This window comes from Elephas maximus, chromosome 19 (assembly GCF_024166365.1).
Source record: "Elephas maximus indicus isolate mEleMax1 chromosome 19, mEleMax1 primary haplotype, whole genome shotgun sequence".
Classification (NCBI taxonomy): domain Eukaryota; kingdom Metazoa; phylum Chordata; class Mammalia; order Proboscidea; family Elephantidae; genus Elephas; species Elephas maximus.
The window spans coordinates 22,395,638-22,410,180 of NC_064837.1; the positions used below are offsets into that span (position 1 = coordinate 22,395,638).

Here is a 14,543-nt window from a genome sequence, read left to right on the forward strand (position 1 = left end):
AGATGGGAGTGTGTGTATCTGGCAGATGGACAAACTCAACTCCAGACTCTACTAAAATAATTTAATTAGAAACAGGGAACTTTGGCAGGAAGGTTGAAAGGGCTCCTCTTTTTCCCTGGGTTTCTCCCTCCTCCAATGGAGGAAGACAGTTTTTTCCACGCTGAGAGCGGACTACTTCATCTGGCCGCTAGGGGGCCCCCTGCGCGCGGTCCACGTGGCAGAGGTCGTGGCCTCCCCACCCGAGGAGCCCGGCTGCCACTGTGGCAGGGCTGGGGCGAGGTCAGTCCGAGCTGTCCGCGTCCGGGCCGCTGTCCGGCGTGGGTGGGAGGAGGGGTCTCCGGCGGGAGCGCTTAACGCGGCGTGGGGGCATCAGCCTGCGCTTCAGCACAGCTGTGGGGGGTGGGGACAGTCAAGGGCAGGGAAGCCAAGAGGCGGGGCGGGGCGCGGCAGGGGGCGGGAGCTGCTCACCAGCCACTGTGTCCTGGCTGTCATCCGTGGGCCCCCAGTAGATGCTCTCCCCGCGTCGGAAGTTTCGGTGCAGCCGAGTGCAGAGCGTGGCCAGGGTGAGCAGCACCAACAGGAAGGTCAGGGCCGTGGCAGCCCAGGCGGCCTCCTCCGTGCGTGGCGTGGGGACCCTGGCGGCCCGTGGGGGTGCTGCTGCCCGAGGGGCCGGGGACACCTGGCTGGGACAGGCACAGCCTCCTGGGCTGCCTTGACCTTTGGGTCCCTGAGCCTGTGTCCTAGAGCTGGCATTGCCTTCAGGCCCCCCAGGCAGCAGGGAGCCAGTGCGCACTGATGGGGCATTACCCGCCTCACCCAGGGTGCCCAGTGTGGGCTGCTTGGCCTCCCAGTTTTGTGGAGAAGCAGAGGAGAGCTTTGGGGCTGAGGGGGTGGGCTGCAGACCAAGGGCAGCCCGCAGGCCCCGCCTCTTGGCACCGTCTGAAGAAGACTGCCTGGGCCCTCTAGATGCCACCTCTGTCCCTGGGGGCCGCCAGCTTCGAAGAGCAAAGGCCAAAGCCGGGGCCTGTGGGGAGAAGAAGCAGCCGTCGCCCTTCCCTGCCCATTTCCAGATAACCCAATGACACCCCTCCACCCCCCACCAAGCCAGGGCCCAGCACCCCTCACCTGCACACACCCTCTCCAGCACAGCCGCCCTCTGCCTGAGGTCGGCACTACGGGAGAGGGCCCAGAAAGGCCGTCGGAGTGGGGCCATGCTTTCTTCTTCCTCCGTCGCCACCATCTCTTTAGCCAGTGGGCAGCCCAGGCTGGCTCCACCCATGCCATCTCCAGCGCCACCCCCCACGCTGACAGTACCAAGGGCTATGGAAGGAGGTAACTGTTAGAGCTGAGGCAAGTAGGGAGCAAGCAAGAGGAAGCCCCTGAAGTCTCCTTTCTTACAAAGTTGTGCATAGGGGGCTGCAGCCTTCTGCCAGTGCCTTTCATCAACCACTTACCCGATCCCGAGTGAGGCTGGAGTCAGGGACCAATGAGGGCTGAGCCACACAGACATGGGCCAGGAGGGCAAGCTGGATCTTCAGCCAGGGGTGGGCACAGGGGTGGTACAGGAAGCTAACATCCTCAGCCTGAAAGAAAGGCAGAGAGACATCAACCCTGGCCCAGCTCCCTCCCTGGGCATCCTAAATTCTCCTATCCTGGGGGAGTGGGGGAGAGCAGTTTAAAGGAACTCCCAGATGGCCTTCCACCTTTGGGACCCAGGAAAGAACAAAGGATCCTGGGTGCGGGCATGCATTCCCTCTTGCCTCTGAGTGTTCCTTCTACCCTTCCTCTCCATCAAGTGCCACCCCTCAAAGCTCACAACTTTAAGACTTCGTGCCTGGGTAGCCCTGTTGGATTCAGGTCACATTCTTTCAGCTCTATTTCTTGGTACCTGCAATGATGGCTCTACAGGTTCCCAGTCTAGACTATAACTGTCCCCAGTGGAGACCAGGTCTTCCATTTATTTATCGGATCTATACATTCAATCTGCCAACAGCATCCCAACACAGGACATACAGGAAGCAGGTGCACAACCCCCAGGATGGGAATTCACATCATCAGTCATTAATTATTCTTTTAGTGAGCTGACCAGGTGCTCAGAGCTGCGCTAAATGCTGTAATAGATGCCAAAAGAGGACTAACTCCGGGACTCTGCTTGCAAAGAATGTGTGAGAAGCTCAGGCAAACAAAACTAGTGCAAACAATATAGCAAACTAAACTCAAAGTGATCACAGAGTTGTTAAATTATGAGACAGTGGTTGTAAGCAGTATAGGAATTCAGAGAAGGAGGTGATGGATAAGACCTGGCATGGTCAGGCAAGGTTTCAAAGGACTGACGACGCCTGCACTAACCTCTGAAGATGTATGGGGCTGGATGGTGGGAGGGAAGGGAGCCACACACTTGAGGTTAGGATAGGCCAGGTGTGCAGGAGAATAAACAGGAGCAAAGGTACAGAGGTGGGCATGAGCCTGGCACTCATTGTGTGTGGTGAGCAAACCAACATGATAGGAGGGGAACCAAAGATTTGGAGAGGTCATTCAAGGCTCATTTAACTATAAAGGCAGGGGGAGCCCTGCTGGTGCAGTGGCTACTAATGAAAAGGTAGACGGTCTGAATCTAGCAGCTGCAACTTGAAAACCCCACGGGGCAGTTCTACTCTGTCCTATAGAGTAGTTATGAGCCAGAATCGACTGGACAGCAACGGGTTTTTTTTTTTTTTTTTTTGGTAATAAAGGCAGGCAGGGGAGTATGGCCATGAGAAGGAAGGAAATAAGAAGTCCTGAAGGTTTCCAAACAGTGGAATGACTTGATGAAAGGGCTGAAGAATGGAATCAGGGAGTGGCATGAAGCAACATCTCTTAGCCTAGAGCTATTCCCACCAACCCACTGCCATCAAGCTATTACAGATGATCAAAAAAGTTACGTATTTCAAAGGAAAATCCAAACAGACAGAGAAGACATCTGACTATTGGCAATAAGGACTGAGAGGCAGACACCCACAGTTCAGTCTAGTAACCTGAGGCACACGGGAGTGCCACAGAATCACTCGGTGACAACTAACAACAACAAACCTGAGGCACACTCCTTACAAGATATACCTTTGTACTTTGCAAAATGCTGTCACTTTTCATTTAATTCTTACAGGTAGGACGGTATTAATATTTTCTCTTACAGAAAACTGAGGCCCTAAGAAGTCAGGAGACCGCCCACAGTCACATGGGGGAGCTGGGGTGTGGAACTGTTTTTTTCTACCTTCACTTGCACTTGCAGCCACCTGCCCAGCCTGCCAGCTACCCAGCAGCATTCCTGCCACACCATTACAGAGGACAGAGGCCCCTGGCTCACCTATATGTTTAGTCCTGGGACTAGGGCAAGACTGGGGACTAGGAACACTGTCACTTCCTGAGGGAAGAGATGAGGAATGGAGCTGGTGAGCAGAAAAGGTGGAGGAAGCCTGCAATGTGCTGGCTTTTCCCAAATACGCACACCCAAGGATGGGTCCCTGCTTGTACTTACCAGCCCTGGGAGCATCCGTGTATATGTCACTCTTGGTGACACCTGTACATCGGGAAAGAAGAGAGTTTAGGGCAACTGCGGGACTCTGTGGGTGTGGTGGGGAGAGGACCGTAGGCCCCAAACGTCAGGTTGGGATGGAGACGCCGGTGACTAGGGCAGAAAGGACCGGTAGAGGTCCCCAGAGGGTGACTGACCCAGGAGAGTATGGCGAGGCTATAGCGGGAGGGGGTTATCCCTTCAGCAATCCTTTTCTCCCAGCCCTCCAGGACTCCTACCTGTGGGGGCAGAGGCCATGGGCCCTCGGGACAAAGGGCTCCTGCCTCCTCCGCCGGCCCAGCTACCACCTGTGGGTCCAAGGCACAGAGCTGGGGCACTGGTCTCAGCGAGGGCCCTGCCGCTGCCTCCCCAGGCCCATCCCGCCAGGGTGGGACTCCTAGTCTCCCCTCTGCGTGCCACTCCTTCCAGGACTAACTTTCGGCAAAGCACGCTTTGAGATCCCGGGCCGAAGCCTTCTCAGGAGCGGGTCGCCTTACCTCACTGGGACCCAGGGGCCCCACCAGGGCTGCCAGGAGAAGCAGCTGGGGCGAAGGCGGAGGAGGCGCCATCCCCAGCGGCCCCCGGCAGGGTCCCGCCAGCCGCGGCGCCAGCTAGGGAGCGCGCCGCGCGGCCTTGCCCCAGCGCCCCCGCGCCGCCCGCGCGCCCACGTAGACCCGGGCTCGCGCGCGCTCCCACAACCCCCTCCCGCGCTCCCGTACTCGCCGACTCCGCGTCCATCCCTCGCCCCGCCCCCAGAGCGCCCTGCCACTGTCGCCCCGCCTCTGCCCGCCCACAGCAGCGGACCCGGCGCGCACGCGTCCTAGACCTGGAGCCGGAAAAGTTTAGTGGGAGCCAGGCCGGCGGGCGCAGCTGTGGAGGGCGAGCGGGGACCGCCTCCACCGCGGCGGGATTCGCCCCGGCGCATCCCCGCGGCCAGCAGAGCGCAGCTGCGGGCAAGAGCGGGAGATGGGATCCCTGTGGACCGGGTGGTCCAGGCGAGGGGAGACGGGCAAGCTCCCCTGGCAAACCCGCTTCAGACTTGTCCATGTGACCAGCCAGTAGAAGAGGGACAGAATCACAAAGTCCAAGCTGCGGACAGGGAGAGGGTTCCAGCTCTGTTGCTTCATCTTCTGCCCATGCCACTCCCGCCCTCGCAAATAGAGTCACAACCTCCAGGAGCGTCGGAGGACTCCGGGTCCCGACCTCCCCAGGCCTAAAAGTCCGGGAGGCTGGAGTTGGCTTCGGGCCTGCTTTGTTCCCCACCTCCACCCTCGCTCTCGTCGTTCGTCCGACGGTGGCCACTTTGGTCACCGTGAAGTGGAGGAAACTTAGGCCTCGCTCCAGAGGGGAAGGCTGGCCGGACCGCCCCAGCAGCGGGGCGCCGGCTCTGCTGCCCTCTCCCGATGTGCTCTTCTTGGCCTGGCTCAGGATTTTGAAGAAAGACGGGAACGTGGGTGGAGAGAGGATTGCGATGTCCAGCCCAAAACTTGGAAATGGAGTGAGAACGTGTTGTTTCAGATGTCTCCCACAAATCTGTGACTTACAGGGGCTTCCTTACGCGGTCCCCCCAAGTAGTTGCCAGTTGAGTTGATGATGGAGCTCCAGTCTAACATCGCCAGGCCTCAACCTGGGGGCGGCAGGGCACCTGAGTGGGTCCTTTCCCCTAGGTTTTTCTTGGAGGCTTGGGTCTCTTTCTTCTGGGGAAGAAGACCTTCCTGGGGAGCCGTGTTAAGGATTTCCTCTTTCGGAAATCGGTGAGCCTCAAGCTCACCGGCGGGGCCAGCGGGACAGCGCACTGATGCGGGCAAAGGAACTAGCAGCCCCGGGCGCCCAGCCTCCCGCTGCAAACTCGTGCCGGGGTCCGCCGCCAGCCCTCGCACTCGCTGGCCCAATGTCTGACCCCCACCCGGCCGCGTTATTGCGCAGTTCGTGGGGCCAAGCCAAACACCGAGGGCAGAGCACGGCTGAGCCGGGATAAGGAGGCGCGGCTGGTGGCCCGGGCTGCAACTGCAGTCAGCCGGCGGGAGCCCAGGAGCCCGCGCCCGGAGCTGCGGTTTATTCACTTCTTCCTTTTGCTACTTCTCAAGAGCAGCCCCTGAGGGCGCAGCGATCCAGGGTCTCTCGCACCGCCGCTACGGACTCTAGTCGCCGGCACGGTCCAGCCTTCCGGACCGCGCAGGGTAGAGGGCGGGGACGGGGACCTCTGATGCTCACCTCCGCCCTCCAAGCATCTGTCTCCGGTTCTCCCCACTTCTCGGCTGCCATCACCCCCTCCTCGGCTCGCGGCCCTCCCCACCCTCTTCCGGCTCGCCGGCGCGTCCTCGCCTGCTCTCCGTGGTCCCGGCTCCTTTCACCCTCTGCTCTGCTTGTCTCAATCGCTGTACAAAGGGCCCGGGGGGGGGCGGGGGAGGGACGGGAGTGGGGAGGCGGGGAGGGGAGCCGGGCCCGAACTGGCTGCCTCAGCAGGGCCGCTGCCAGTCCGGAGCGCACCCCCCTCCCCGCGCCGCTCCGGAGGACTCTAGGCAGCCGCCGGCGGCCGGGTGGAGCCGCGGGCAGAGCAGGGAGCTTTCCGAGGGGACCGCCCGCAGCCTGCCGCCCGCCAGCCGCCGGGGGCTCGCCTGCCTCACCATGCCAACGTGGGGAGCCGCCCTCGCCCTGCTCCTGGCCGCGCTCGCGCTGCTTGGCCTGCTGGCCTCGCGGTTACGCTGCCCAGGGAGGCGCGCCGTCGGAGCAGGGACCCTACCGGAGGCTCGGGGCCAAGACCACAAAGAGGAGATGGAAGGCGGAGACCTCGCGGACCAGTTCAGCGACCGGCGGGAGCCCCTGCCGGGTGGGTGCCATCTCATCTGCAAGCCGTCGGCGCTGGCCCAGTACCTGGTACGCGCTTTCCGACGCTCTGCTGCGCTGGAGACGGACCCGCGTCCCTGGCTCTCCGGGCCCCACCTGCAGACCCTCTGTCACTTCGTCCTGCCCGTGGGGTCGGGCCCTGAGCTGGCCCGGGAGTACCTGCAGTTGGCGGACGACGGGCTGGTGGCCCTGGACTGGGTAGTGGGACCTTGCTCCCGAAGCCGCCGGGTCACCAACGCCGGAGGCCTTCCGGCGGTGCTGCTGGTGATCCCCAATGCATGGGGGCGCCTCACCCGCAACGTGCTCGGCCTCTGCCTGCTCGCCCTGGAGCGCGGCTACTACCCAGTCATCTTCCACCGCCGCGGCCACCACGGCTGCCCGCTGGTCAGCCCCCGGTTACAGCCTTTTGGTGACCCGTCCGACCTCAAGGAGGCGGTCACTTACATCCGCTTCAGACACCCAGCGGCCCCGCTGTTCGCGGTGAGCGAGGGCTCGGGCTCGGCGCTGCTGCTCTCCTACCTGGGCGAGTGCGGCTCCTCCAGCTACGTGACGGGTGCCGCCTGCATCTCGCCGGTGCTGCGCTGCCGCGAGTGGTTCGAGGCCGGCCTGCCCTGGGCCTACGAATGGGGCTTTCTGCTCCAACAAAAGATCGCCCTCAGCAGGTGGGTGACGGAGGCCGCAGAGGGAACAGCGGTCTCGAGCAGACGGAGAAACAGCTCTGCCTGGTATTGAATCGAACAGATTCAAGCCAATTCAGGCCAAATTCTCCTTACACACTTTCTGAAGCCATCCAAACCCCGTGGTCTAGCCAGAATCAAGAAAAAAGCTTTAGAAGCTATAGATGGACTCAGTCAGGATCATTGTGTCCCTCTCCTCCTCTCAGCCGCAGGTGTTTCAGCAACCTGAGCAGCTACCCCGTGGGCTGCAGGGAAGACAGCTCGGGCCTTACATTTACAGCTTAGCTGGTAGCCTGACAAATCAGCGAAGAGGGCTCTGGAAGCAATTGCAACCGATTATCTGTCCAGAATGTTTTCTTATAGTCTTGGAGGCTGGAGGTGACAGGAATCAGAAAGATGCTGACATTGGATTTAATTCTTTAGACCTGGAAAACGTTTTACATATCCATAGACAGGCATGTACTCAATATTTAATTAAAAAAAATTTTAAAGTATGATACCAAAGGAGTGGCAGGTGAGACTTTTCCACTGAGAGAGCCTGAATGACAGCCCCACTGCAGATAACCAGGCCTCAGCCTGCGCTGTTGTTTTCCTAGCAGATGACAGAATGAGGTCCAAGACATTATGACAACAGGTGGTATAGCAGAAAGACCTGGGCTATGGGGTCATGCCTGCCTGAATTCAAATCCTGAATTTCTAGCAAGTTAGCTAACCCCCTTGAGCCTCAATTCTTGCTTCGGTTAAGTGGAGTTAATCATAACCGCCTGCCAGGGTGGTTGTGAGCATTACGTGAGATAACAAAAGTGGAGGGCCTGGCCCTGGGTAGGTGGTGGCAATTGTGATTTCTCTTTCTTCCCTCTCCCCACTTTGCTTCCTATTCTGAGAAGGTCAAATCCTGAGCTCAACAACAGCCTGAAGTGCTGCTATGGCAACCCAGAGCTGACGCAGTCCAGGGGCAAGGTGTTTTTGTATGGCTTAATTGCCATAGTTTCCATCCCAAAATGATCACCACCAGTGCTGACTCTGGGCTGCAGCTGGAGACCAGGGAAATGGAGAGGAAACTTGGGCCTTTAGCAACTGCCCTGCCCATGAAAGTTTGGAAGTGAAAATTCAGAGCAAGCTTATTTGAACGTTTGCAGGAGACACACATCCAATTTCAACTGGCTGAGACCAGATAGATTCACCGAAAGGACTGGGCTGCCCATCCTGGCCTCCTTGTTAGGGTGGCAGGCCCTCTCCAGTGGCAGTTCCTCTCAGGCCCCCAGTGAACCCACCCTGTAACTTAATCACACTCCCAGTCTGCTTCCTCTTCTACCCAGCACTCTCCAGGAATACCTGTTCCACTGATCCAGGTCACACTCATTTGTTATCACTGGGACAACATTTTAGCTTAAAACAACAACAACAACAAAATACCACCAGCAATAAAAAGAACTCACTTATTTAACCGAAGTCTTATGTGAGTGACCGGTGGGAATGGGTTTGGGTGGTCTGAGTCAGTGAGTTCCACTAGGAGGGGCTGAGGAAGTGACAGTTCATAGCAAATTCCCTTCAGAGAGCCCTGTCTTCAGTGGCTGTAAAGTCCCCCAAGGGCTGGGCAGGTTATGCCACAAATGACAGGCCTGGTGGGGTCTGTGACACGGGACGGAGGGAGGAAAGCCCCATTTCCCTAGAGGAGCCAGACACCTGCATTTTATGTGCAATCTCCTGGTTTGAAATGATGGCAATGAAATGGAAGTTTTTAAAAACGACACTCAGATGCCAAAGAAAGCATCTGTGGCCAGAATCTGGCCTGTGTGCTGCCACTCTGTAACTTCTGTCATCATTTGTTTTCTGATTCTTCCCTCTGTTTCTCACCTTGCCCCATTCAACTTCTTGCTGCCAGGTACACCACCGCCCTGGAGGACACAGTAGACATGGGGAAACTGTTCAGGAGCCGCTCCCTGCGTGAGCTTGAGGAGACCCTCTTCTGCCACACCAAGAGTTTCCCCATCAGCTGGGACACCTACTGGGACCACAATGACCCCCTCCGGGATGTGGATGAGACGGCTGTGCCCGTGCTGTGTATTTGCAGTGCTGATGACCCAGTGTGTGGGCCCCCAGACCACACTCTGCCTACCGAGCTCTTTCACAGCAACCCTTACTTCTTCCTCCTGCTCAGTCGCCACGGAGGCCACTGTGGCTTCCTGCGCCAGGAGCCCTTGTCAGCCTGGAGCCACGAGGTCATCTTGGAGTACTTCCAGGCCTTGACTGAGTTCTTCCGAGTGGAAGAGAGAATGAAAGGGCTGAGTAGGCGCCAGGCTTCGTTCCTAGGGGGCCGGCGTCGCTGGGGAAGCCTGCAGAAGCGGGAGGTCTCTCCCTCTTCCAATCTGGAGATCTTTAGCTGGAAGCGGTCGTATACAAGGTGAGACCTGCAAGGAAGAACAGAGCCCCCAAAAGATGGTGAGCACTGATTGGGGCCAACAGTTCCATCTCTTTGCTCCTGATTCAGCCCCTTCTCTCCTAGAACGGTCGCTGCAAAGAGATAGCACTTCCAGCTAGCTGGAGCTCAGTTTACCCGGAGCCGACCATCTACCCACGCTTGCTCAACACATTCCTACTCACCCTGATCAGCAGAGGGGCATTCCCAGTCACTGTCTCCTGTCACTGACCTCATAAGCCAAAGAATTGCACTGTTTAAGTCCGTGGACTCAGGAGAAAATGCTCTCTTACTAGCAATGACTACGGAGGAGATGAGTTGATGCAAGCCATTGGGTAGCTCTGTCCCACATGAATGATCATCTCTGTGACCCTGATGCTCAAGCTGGAGCTACTCGATGTAGTAAGGACAGGATGTTTTTGTGTCAGTCCCACTTCCCTCGTTTCATTCTGTGGTTGTGGCACCGGGCTCTGGCCTTCTGTAGCAGCAGCCGTGGAAGCAGGCTCTCAGAGTTGCTTGGCTGTTTTCGTCTTGTGTGAGAAAGGCAGTGGTGCAGAGGTGGAAGGCAGTAGTAGGTGCTGTGTGGGGACCTGCTTGGTGAGGGCCGACAAGGTAGAATATGAATGAATGCCTCTCTGGACTATCAAGGTCCAGTCTTTCAGAGGCAATCTGCAAGTCTCAGTTGGGAATGGGAATGATCTGGGGCTCCCTCCTAGGACCTGGAGCCTCACTGGAGAAATCTCAAGGATGATGTTAGGAACAGGAAGGCCTCTCAAGCAAGGTCTAAGGGGCCTGCTAGGTCATGGCTCAAGTCGCCAGACTCGGAGGCGTCCTCGATGTCCCCTCTGATACCATTTCAGGGAATTACTACAGAAAGCCCTAGCCAGAGCTGTTTTTCTCCTGAGTGAATGTGGGCTTTCTGTCAGTCAGTGAGAAGTACAGACCTCATAACTCGGGTGTTTTCTGGTTAGCTGTCATCTTTTCTGTCAGTACTACTAACCTCTCCCTTTCCGGCACCAGGAGCGGCATCTGGGACCAGAGAAAACAAAAGCACCAGGAGGTTGACTAGAGCAGACTCAGTGATTTATGAATATTTCACATCACCATGCCTTTTCTGCTCAATTATTCAAAAGGCCATCCACGAAATGCAGAAAGCCTTCTTCCTGGGTCTGGCCACTCAGTGGCTGAGTGGGTGTTTGTTTTTATGGGGCATAATGGTGAAAACTAGAGTAAACTGAGGCATAGTGTACAGACTGATCCACACATCCTGGTTTGGATTGGCCCATTAAACAATATAATAGGACATTTGGCTCCATGTGTTGCTAAGATTCAAAAGCTTTGCCCTGAAGTTTTATTTTCATTTGCCATTGAGAAAGAGGGCACCTGTTTTGACAGAAAGCGCCATGCTGGCCTTACAAACAGCAAAGCAATTATAAAGAGGAGAGATGTTGACCCAGAGCCACATCCCAAGGCTTGGTATGAGCTATCCCTGGGGACACGATTTCAGGTCTGGAGAATCTTATCCCAGTTTTATTCTAGATCGAATAGGAAGAAACCCTGATCTAACTCCAAGGATCTTAGCCGAAATACAGACAACACTCGATTGTTTTAGGCGCATTATCCCGTTGTGGTAAAATGAACCCCTCCCCCACCCCACTTCTTGCTCTTCCTCTTCCACGTTCCTTATCTAACATCCTTTCACCAGTTCTGAGCAGGAGGAAAAAAAAGGAACTGATATCTAAATGCAGCCGTTCTACTGGTGGTGAACAACAGCCTTGGTATAAGACTTTGTGAGAGAGAATTACTGACATCTGGCCATCCCCATAGCATTGGGAGATTTCAGTTATTTACGGTCCCACAGTCCCATAGCCCTAGGATCATTCGGAACTGAGTGCAAAATGAGAGGCAGCTCAGTGGTTTTTTAAACCCCCAGGGCTTAAAGGGCTTCTAAGGGCTGAAATCTGGATGTTTCTCTAGGCTAGATGCCATAGGATTCTGGTTCTTTAATAGCTTTTGGAGAATTAGTGGTTGGTTTTTCCTTTCCCTTTTTTGCAGGAAAGAAAACTTACCAGGGAGGGAAATATATATACTTTGCAGTTATAGTCTTAAAGCTCTCAAAACAGACCAGCCCAAGTCCAGGCTCCATTAATTTCCTTGGACCCTGAGCCCCAAGTCCTAAAGTCTTTCTCCTCCCCGGCCCTCATCACCATCACATCAAGCTTGACAGGCTCACTGCATAAGTCAGGAAGCTATGCCTTTCATTTTCCCATCACTGCTTGAAGGCTAGGGTTGAAATGCTCATTATTTGCTAAGAAAGTGTAGCTTCTGTTCAGGCAGGTAAGGTTTGGGTGACCCTGTCCTTCAGGGAATCATCCAGATTGGCTGTTTTGGTAAATAGCTGATCACGTGAAGCCAGCTGGAGCAGTCCCCAGGCAGACTACTCTGAGTGAATGAGTGGCCCTTGAAGGAAATGACAAGTTACGAGTATGAAGAAGCAAGAAACAACAAAACAAAGCAAACCCAAACCAAGGAAGTACCACAGAATTGGAGTTTTCCAGGTGATGGTTTGTAAGGATCTCACGTCTCATTCACTTGCTTGTGTTGTCTTCCTTCGGTCCGTCTTTATTTTGTTGTTAACTGCTGTCAAGTCAGCCCTGACTCATGGTGACCCCATGAAATGCTACCCAGTCCTGCAGCACCCTGTTGATCAGTTGTGGATCAGACTGTTGGGATCCATTAAGTTTGCAATGGTTTATTTTTGGGAGTAAACTGCCAGGCCTTTTTTGCTAGTCCATCTTAGTGTGGAAGTTTTACTGAAACCTGTTCAGCAAGCCTCCACTGACAAACAGGTAGTGGCTGTGCGTGAGGTGTATTGGCCCAGCTGAACCCAGGTCTCCTTCATGGGAGGCGAGAGGAAGATGTAAGGGAAACAAAACAGTGACTTAAGGGAGGCATTATCTCACCACCAGAGACTGAGTCCTCTGTCTGCACCCATTGGCTTGGAGAATTGAGAGCCCAAATGGATCAAAACAAAGGAAGCAGACAACTGCCTCAGAAAGTTTCTTTCAGTTCTACTATTCTGACCTCTGAGATCAAGGACTGTGCTAAGCTGTGAATTAGTTCTCATAAAGATTTAGCATTTTATGTATTTATACATAGGTTTCCGAGGTGGCTTGGCTGGAGAGTATGAAAAACAAAATCTCAAATCCTCTCTTTCGGAAGACATCATCTGTTTTGAGTGAAGATATCCTTTCCAAGACTTGAGACTTAAAATACTGTTAGAAAAAGGCCTTGACACAGGAAGTTTTATCTTGGCTTTGTATGAAACCTCAAAACCACCCAGAACAGAAGCCCTTCTGTAGTCATCTTCCACCCAGACCACAGAATCCTCTGTCAGTCAGTCACACTTAGTAATGCCAAGGTATCTTCCTTTAGAAATGAATTTTAGCATGAATTCCCCTCCCCGCTTAAACAAGCAGACACACTTGACCACTTTGGTGGGACTTGGTAACAATGACAATAAGGAATATTAGTGACCTGAAGGCCAAGCAACAAAGGATACATCAGAAATTGTTTTCACTAGTTATCACAATTTGCAGAGATAAGATTGCTTTTAGGAAGGCTTGAGAAGTTATACCCAGGGAGTGTCTGAGTGGCTGAAGATGGAATGGCTGCTTGGGAAGCAGCAAGCCCCACATCATTAGTGGGTTTCAAGTTAGAGTGCCACTTGGCATGTATCATGAAGGTGACATGTGCTGAGAAACGAGGGTGGCCTAGATCACATATAAGGTCTCTTCTCAACTGAGGCTGTGGAAATAAATAATGCTAATGAGCTCAGCGGGTTGTGAAGACTTCTGGTTACTTTATGGGCTTAAGGATCAGGAGACCACAGACCTGACCAGGACTTTGGGAGTTGGGAAAGGACATAAAGATTTTAATGCAAATAACACTGCTAAAGTGACCAGAGTATGTTTTTAAGATATTCAATAATCATATTCTAAAGTGCCCAGGAAGAGCTGAAAGTTAGAGGGTAAAATGAAATTTCACTAAAACAATAAAAGACACTAAAAGCATCAAAAACAGACCTGTCAGTCTCTAACCCCTCCAGCCTTCCCTAGAGTTTATCACTAGTATGCTTGAACAAAAATTTCTCTCACCAAATTGTTTGCCTTTGAATAGTAAATAAATTGCAGTCTCCCTGCAACACTGGCATGTTGTTTTTTTAAATCCTCAGAAACAAATGTGTGATGTTTGTCTTCTGAAGTCCTCTGTGTACTGAGCCATGCTTACCTACCTGTGGGGTTTAACAGAGCCTCTCAGCACATTCTATACTCCTTAGTTGTTGCCTCATTTCTGTGGATCTAGCCTTGTGTCCCCTCAACTGAGTGGCAGCTCTGTTTAATCAACAACCAGACCTCCTGCTCTGGGCTAATAATTTCCCAGCAGGTCCAAAATTCCCTGATCATGTATGGTACCTACACAGAGAGATCTTCCAGTGATGCAATTAGTATTTGTGTTTTGGTTTGACTACTGAAGCAGTCTGGAGATATGGGTCCTAGTTTCTACCTCATATGTGACTCATATGACCTTGGGGAAGTTATCTAACTTTACTGTTTTTGAGTTGTTTCTTATGAAAAGGCCTTATTTATAAGGTCTGTTCGGATATATGAGATAGTAAAAATATGTAGATCCCATTCTCCAAGACTCCAATTCCTCAAAGACTTCTGTGATGAAGTGGCACCTGCTTTCAGATCAGAATCTTTATTCTCCAGTTGATATTTTACAAGCCAAGAGAGTCTGGTTACTAATTTCACGGTAAAGATGGGAAGGGCCTGAAAGAGCAGCACTTTTGAGTCTCACAGGCTGGGCCTTGGGTTGCTCAATTGAGGGCAAATGCACACCATCCCCCATCCAAACACATGCTATCATGTTATGGTTAATAGGTTTCACTTTGGTTGATCTGTTCCTGCCAAAAACTATGTTTCAATTTCGTATAAAGGCTAGAGAGACTGTGGCTTTTAAGATCTCACAATTGAGATCACAAAAAATG

General features: G+C 53.9%; 2 protein-coding genes across 4 annotated transcripts; one reads left to right on the top strand and one right to left on the bottom strand.

The window, feature by feature from the left end:
• Positions 1-33: 33 nt before the first annotated feature.
• Positions 34-4,196, bottom strand: TP53I13 (tumor protein p53 inducible protein 13). Of its 3 annotated transcripts, XM_049861173.1 has the most exons (7): positions 4,048-4,196; positions 3,790-3,858; positions 3,515-3,556; positions 1,455-1,583; positions 1,126-1,320; positions 469-1,024; positions 36-390 (listed from the first exon to the last, which is right to left on the bottom strand). In XM_049861173.1, the coding sequence occupies exons 1-7, from the start codon at positions 4,117-4,119 to the stop codon at positions 281-283; spliced, it is 1,173 nt and encodes a 390-aa protein (XP_049717130.1). In that variant the 5' UTR covers positions 4,120-4,196; the 3' UTR covers positions 36-280. The 3 variants fall into 3 exon arrangements, with proteins under 3 accessions (XP_049717133.1, XP_049717132.1, XP_049717130.1); XM_049861176.1 differs by lacking the exon at positions 1,126-1,320 and having other exon boundaries at positions 34-390; XM_049861175.1 differs by lacking the exon at positions 3,790-3,858 and having other exon boundaries at positions 35-390.
• Positions 4,197-5,986: 1,790 nt separating this feature from the next.
• On the top strand, positions 5,987-14,128 carry ABHD15 (abhydrolase domain containing 15). Its single transcript, XM_049861548.1, has 2 exons — positions 5,987-7,059; positions 8,960-14,128. Exons 1-2 carry the CDS (start codon positions 6,179-6,181, stop codon positions 9,480-9,482), a joined length of 1,404 nt encoding a protein of 467 aa, XP_049717505.1. The 5' UTR covers positions 5,987-6,178; the 3' UTR covers positions 9,483-14,128.
• The last annotated feature ends 415 nt before the right edge of the window (positions 14,129-14,543 follow it).

What these genes read in the sequence shown, in the direction of transcription:
- TP53I13 (XM_049861173.1), bottom strand. Translation starts at nt 4,119, where the DNA reads ATGGCGCCTCCTCCGCCTTCGCCCCAGCTGCTTCTCCTGGCAGCCCTG. An exon ending in GCTGGAGAGGGTGTGTGCAG is followed by an intron (nt 1,025 to 1,125) that starts GTGAGGGGTGCT and finishes TTCTCCCCACAG; the next exon opens with GCCCCGGCTTTGGCCTTTGC. An exon ending in CAGCCAGGACACAGTGGCTG is followed by an intron (nt 391 to 468) that starts GTGAGCAGCTCC and finishes CACCCCCCACAG; the next exon opens with CTGTGCTGAAGCGCAGGCTG.
- ABHD15 (XM_049861548.1), top strand. Translation starts at nt 6,179, where the DNA reads ATGCCAACGTGGGGAGCCGCCCTCGCCCTGCTCCTGGCCGCGCTCGCG. An exon ending in CAAAAGATCGCCCTCAGCAG is followed by an intron (nt 7,060 to 8,959) that starts GTGGGTGACGGA and finishes TCTTGCTGCCAG; the next exon opens with GTACACCACCGCCCTGGAGG.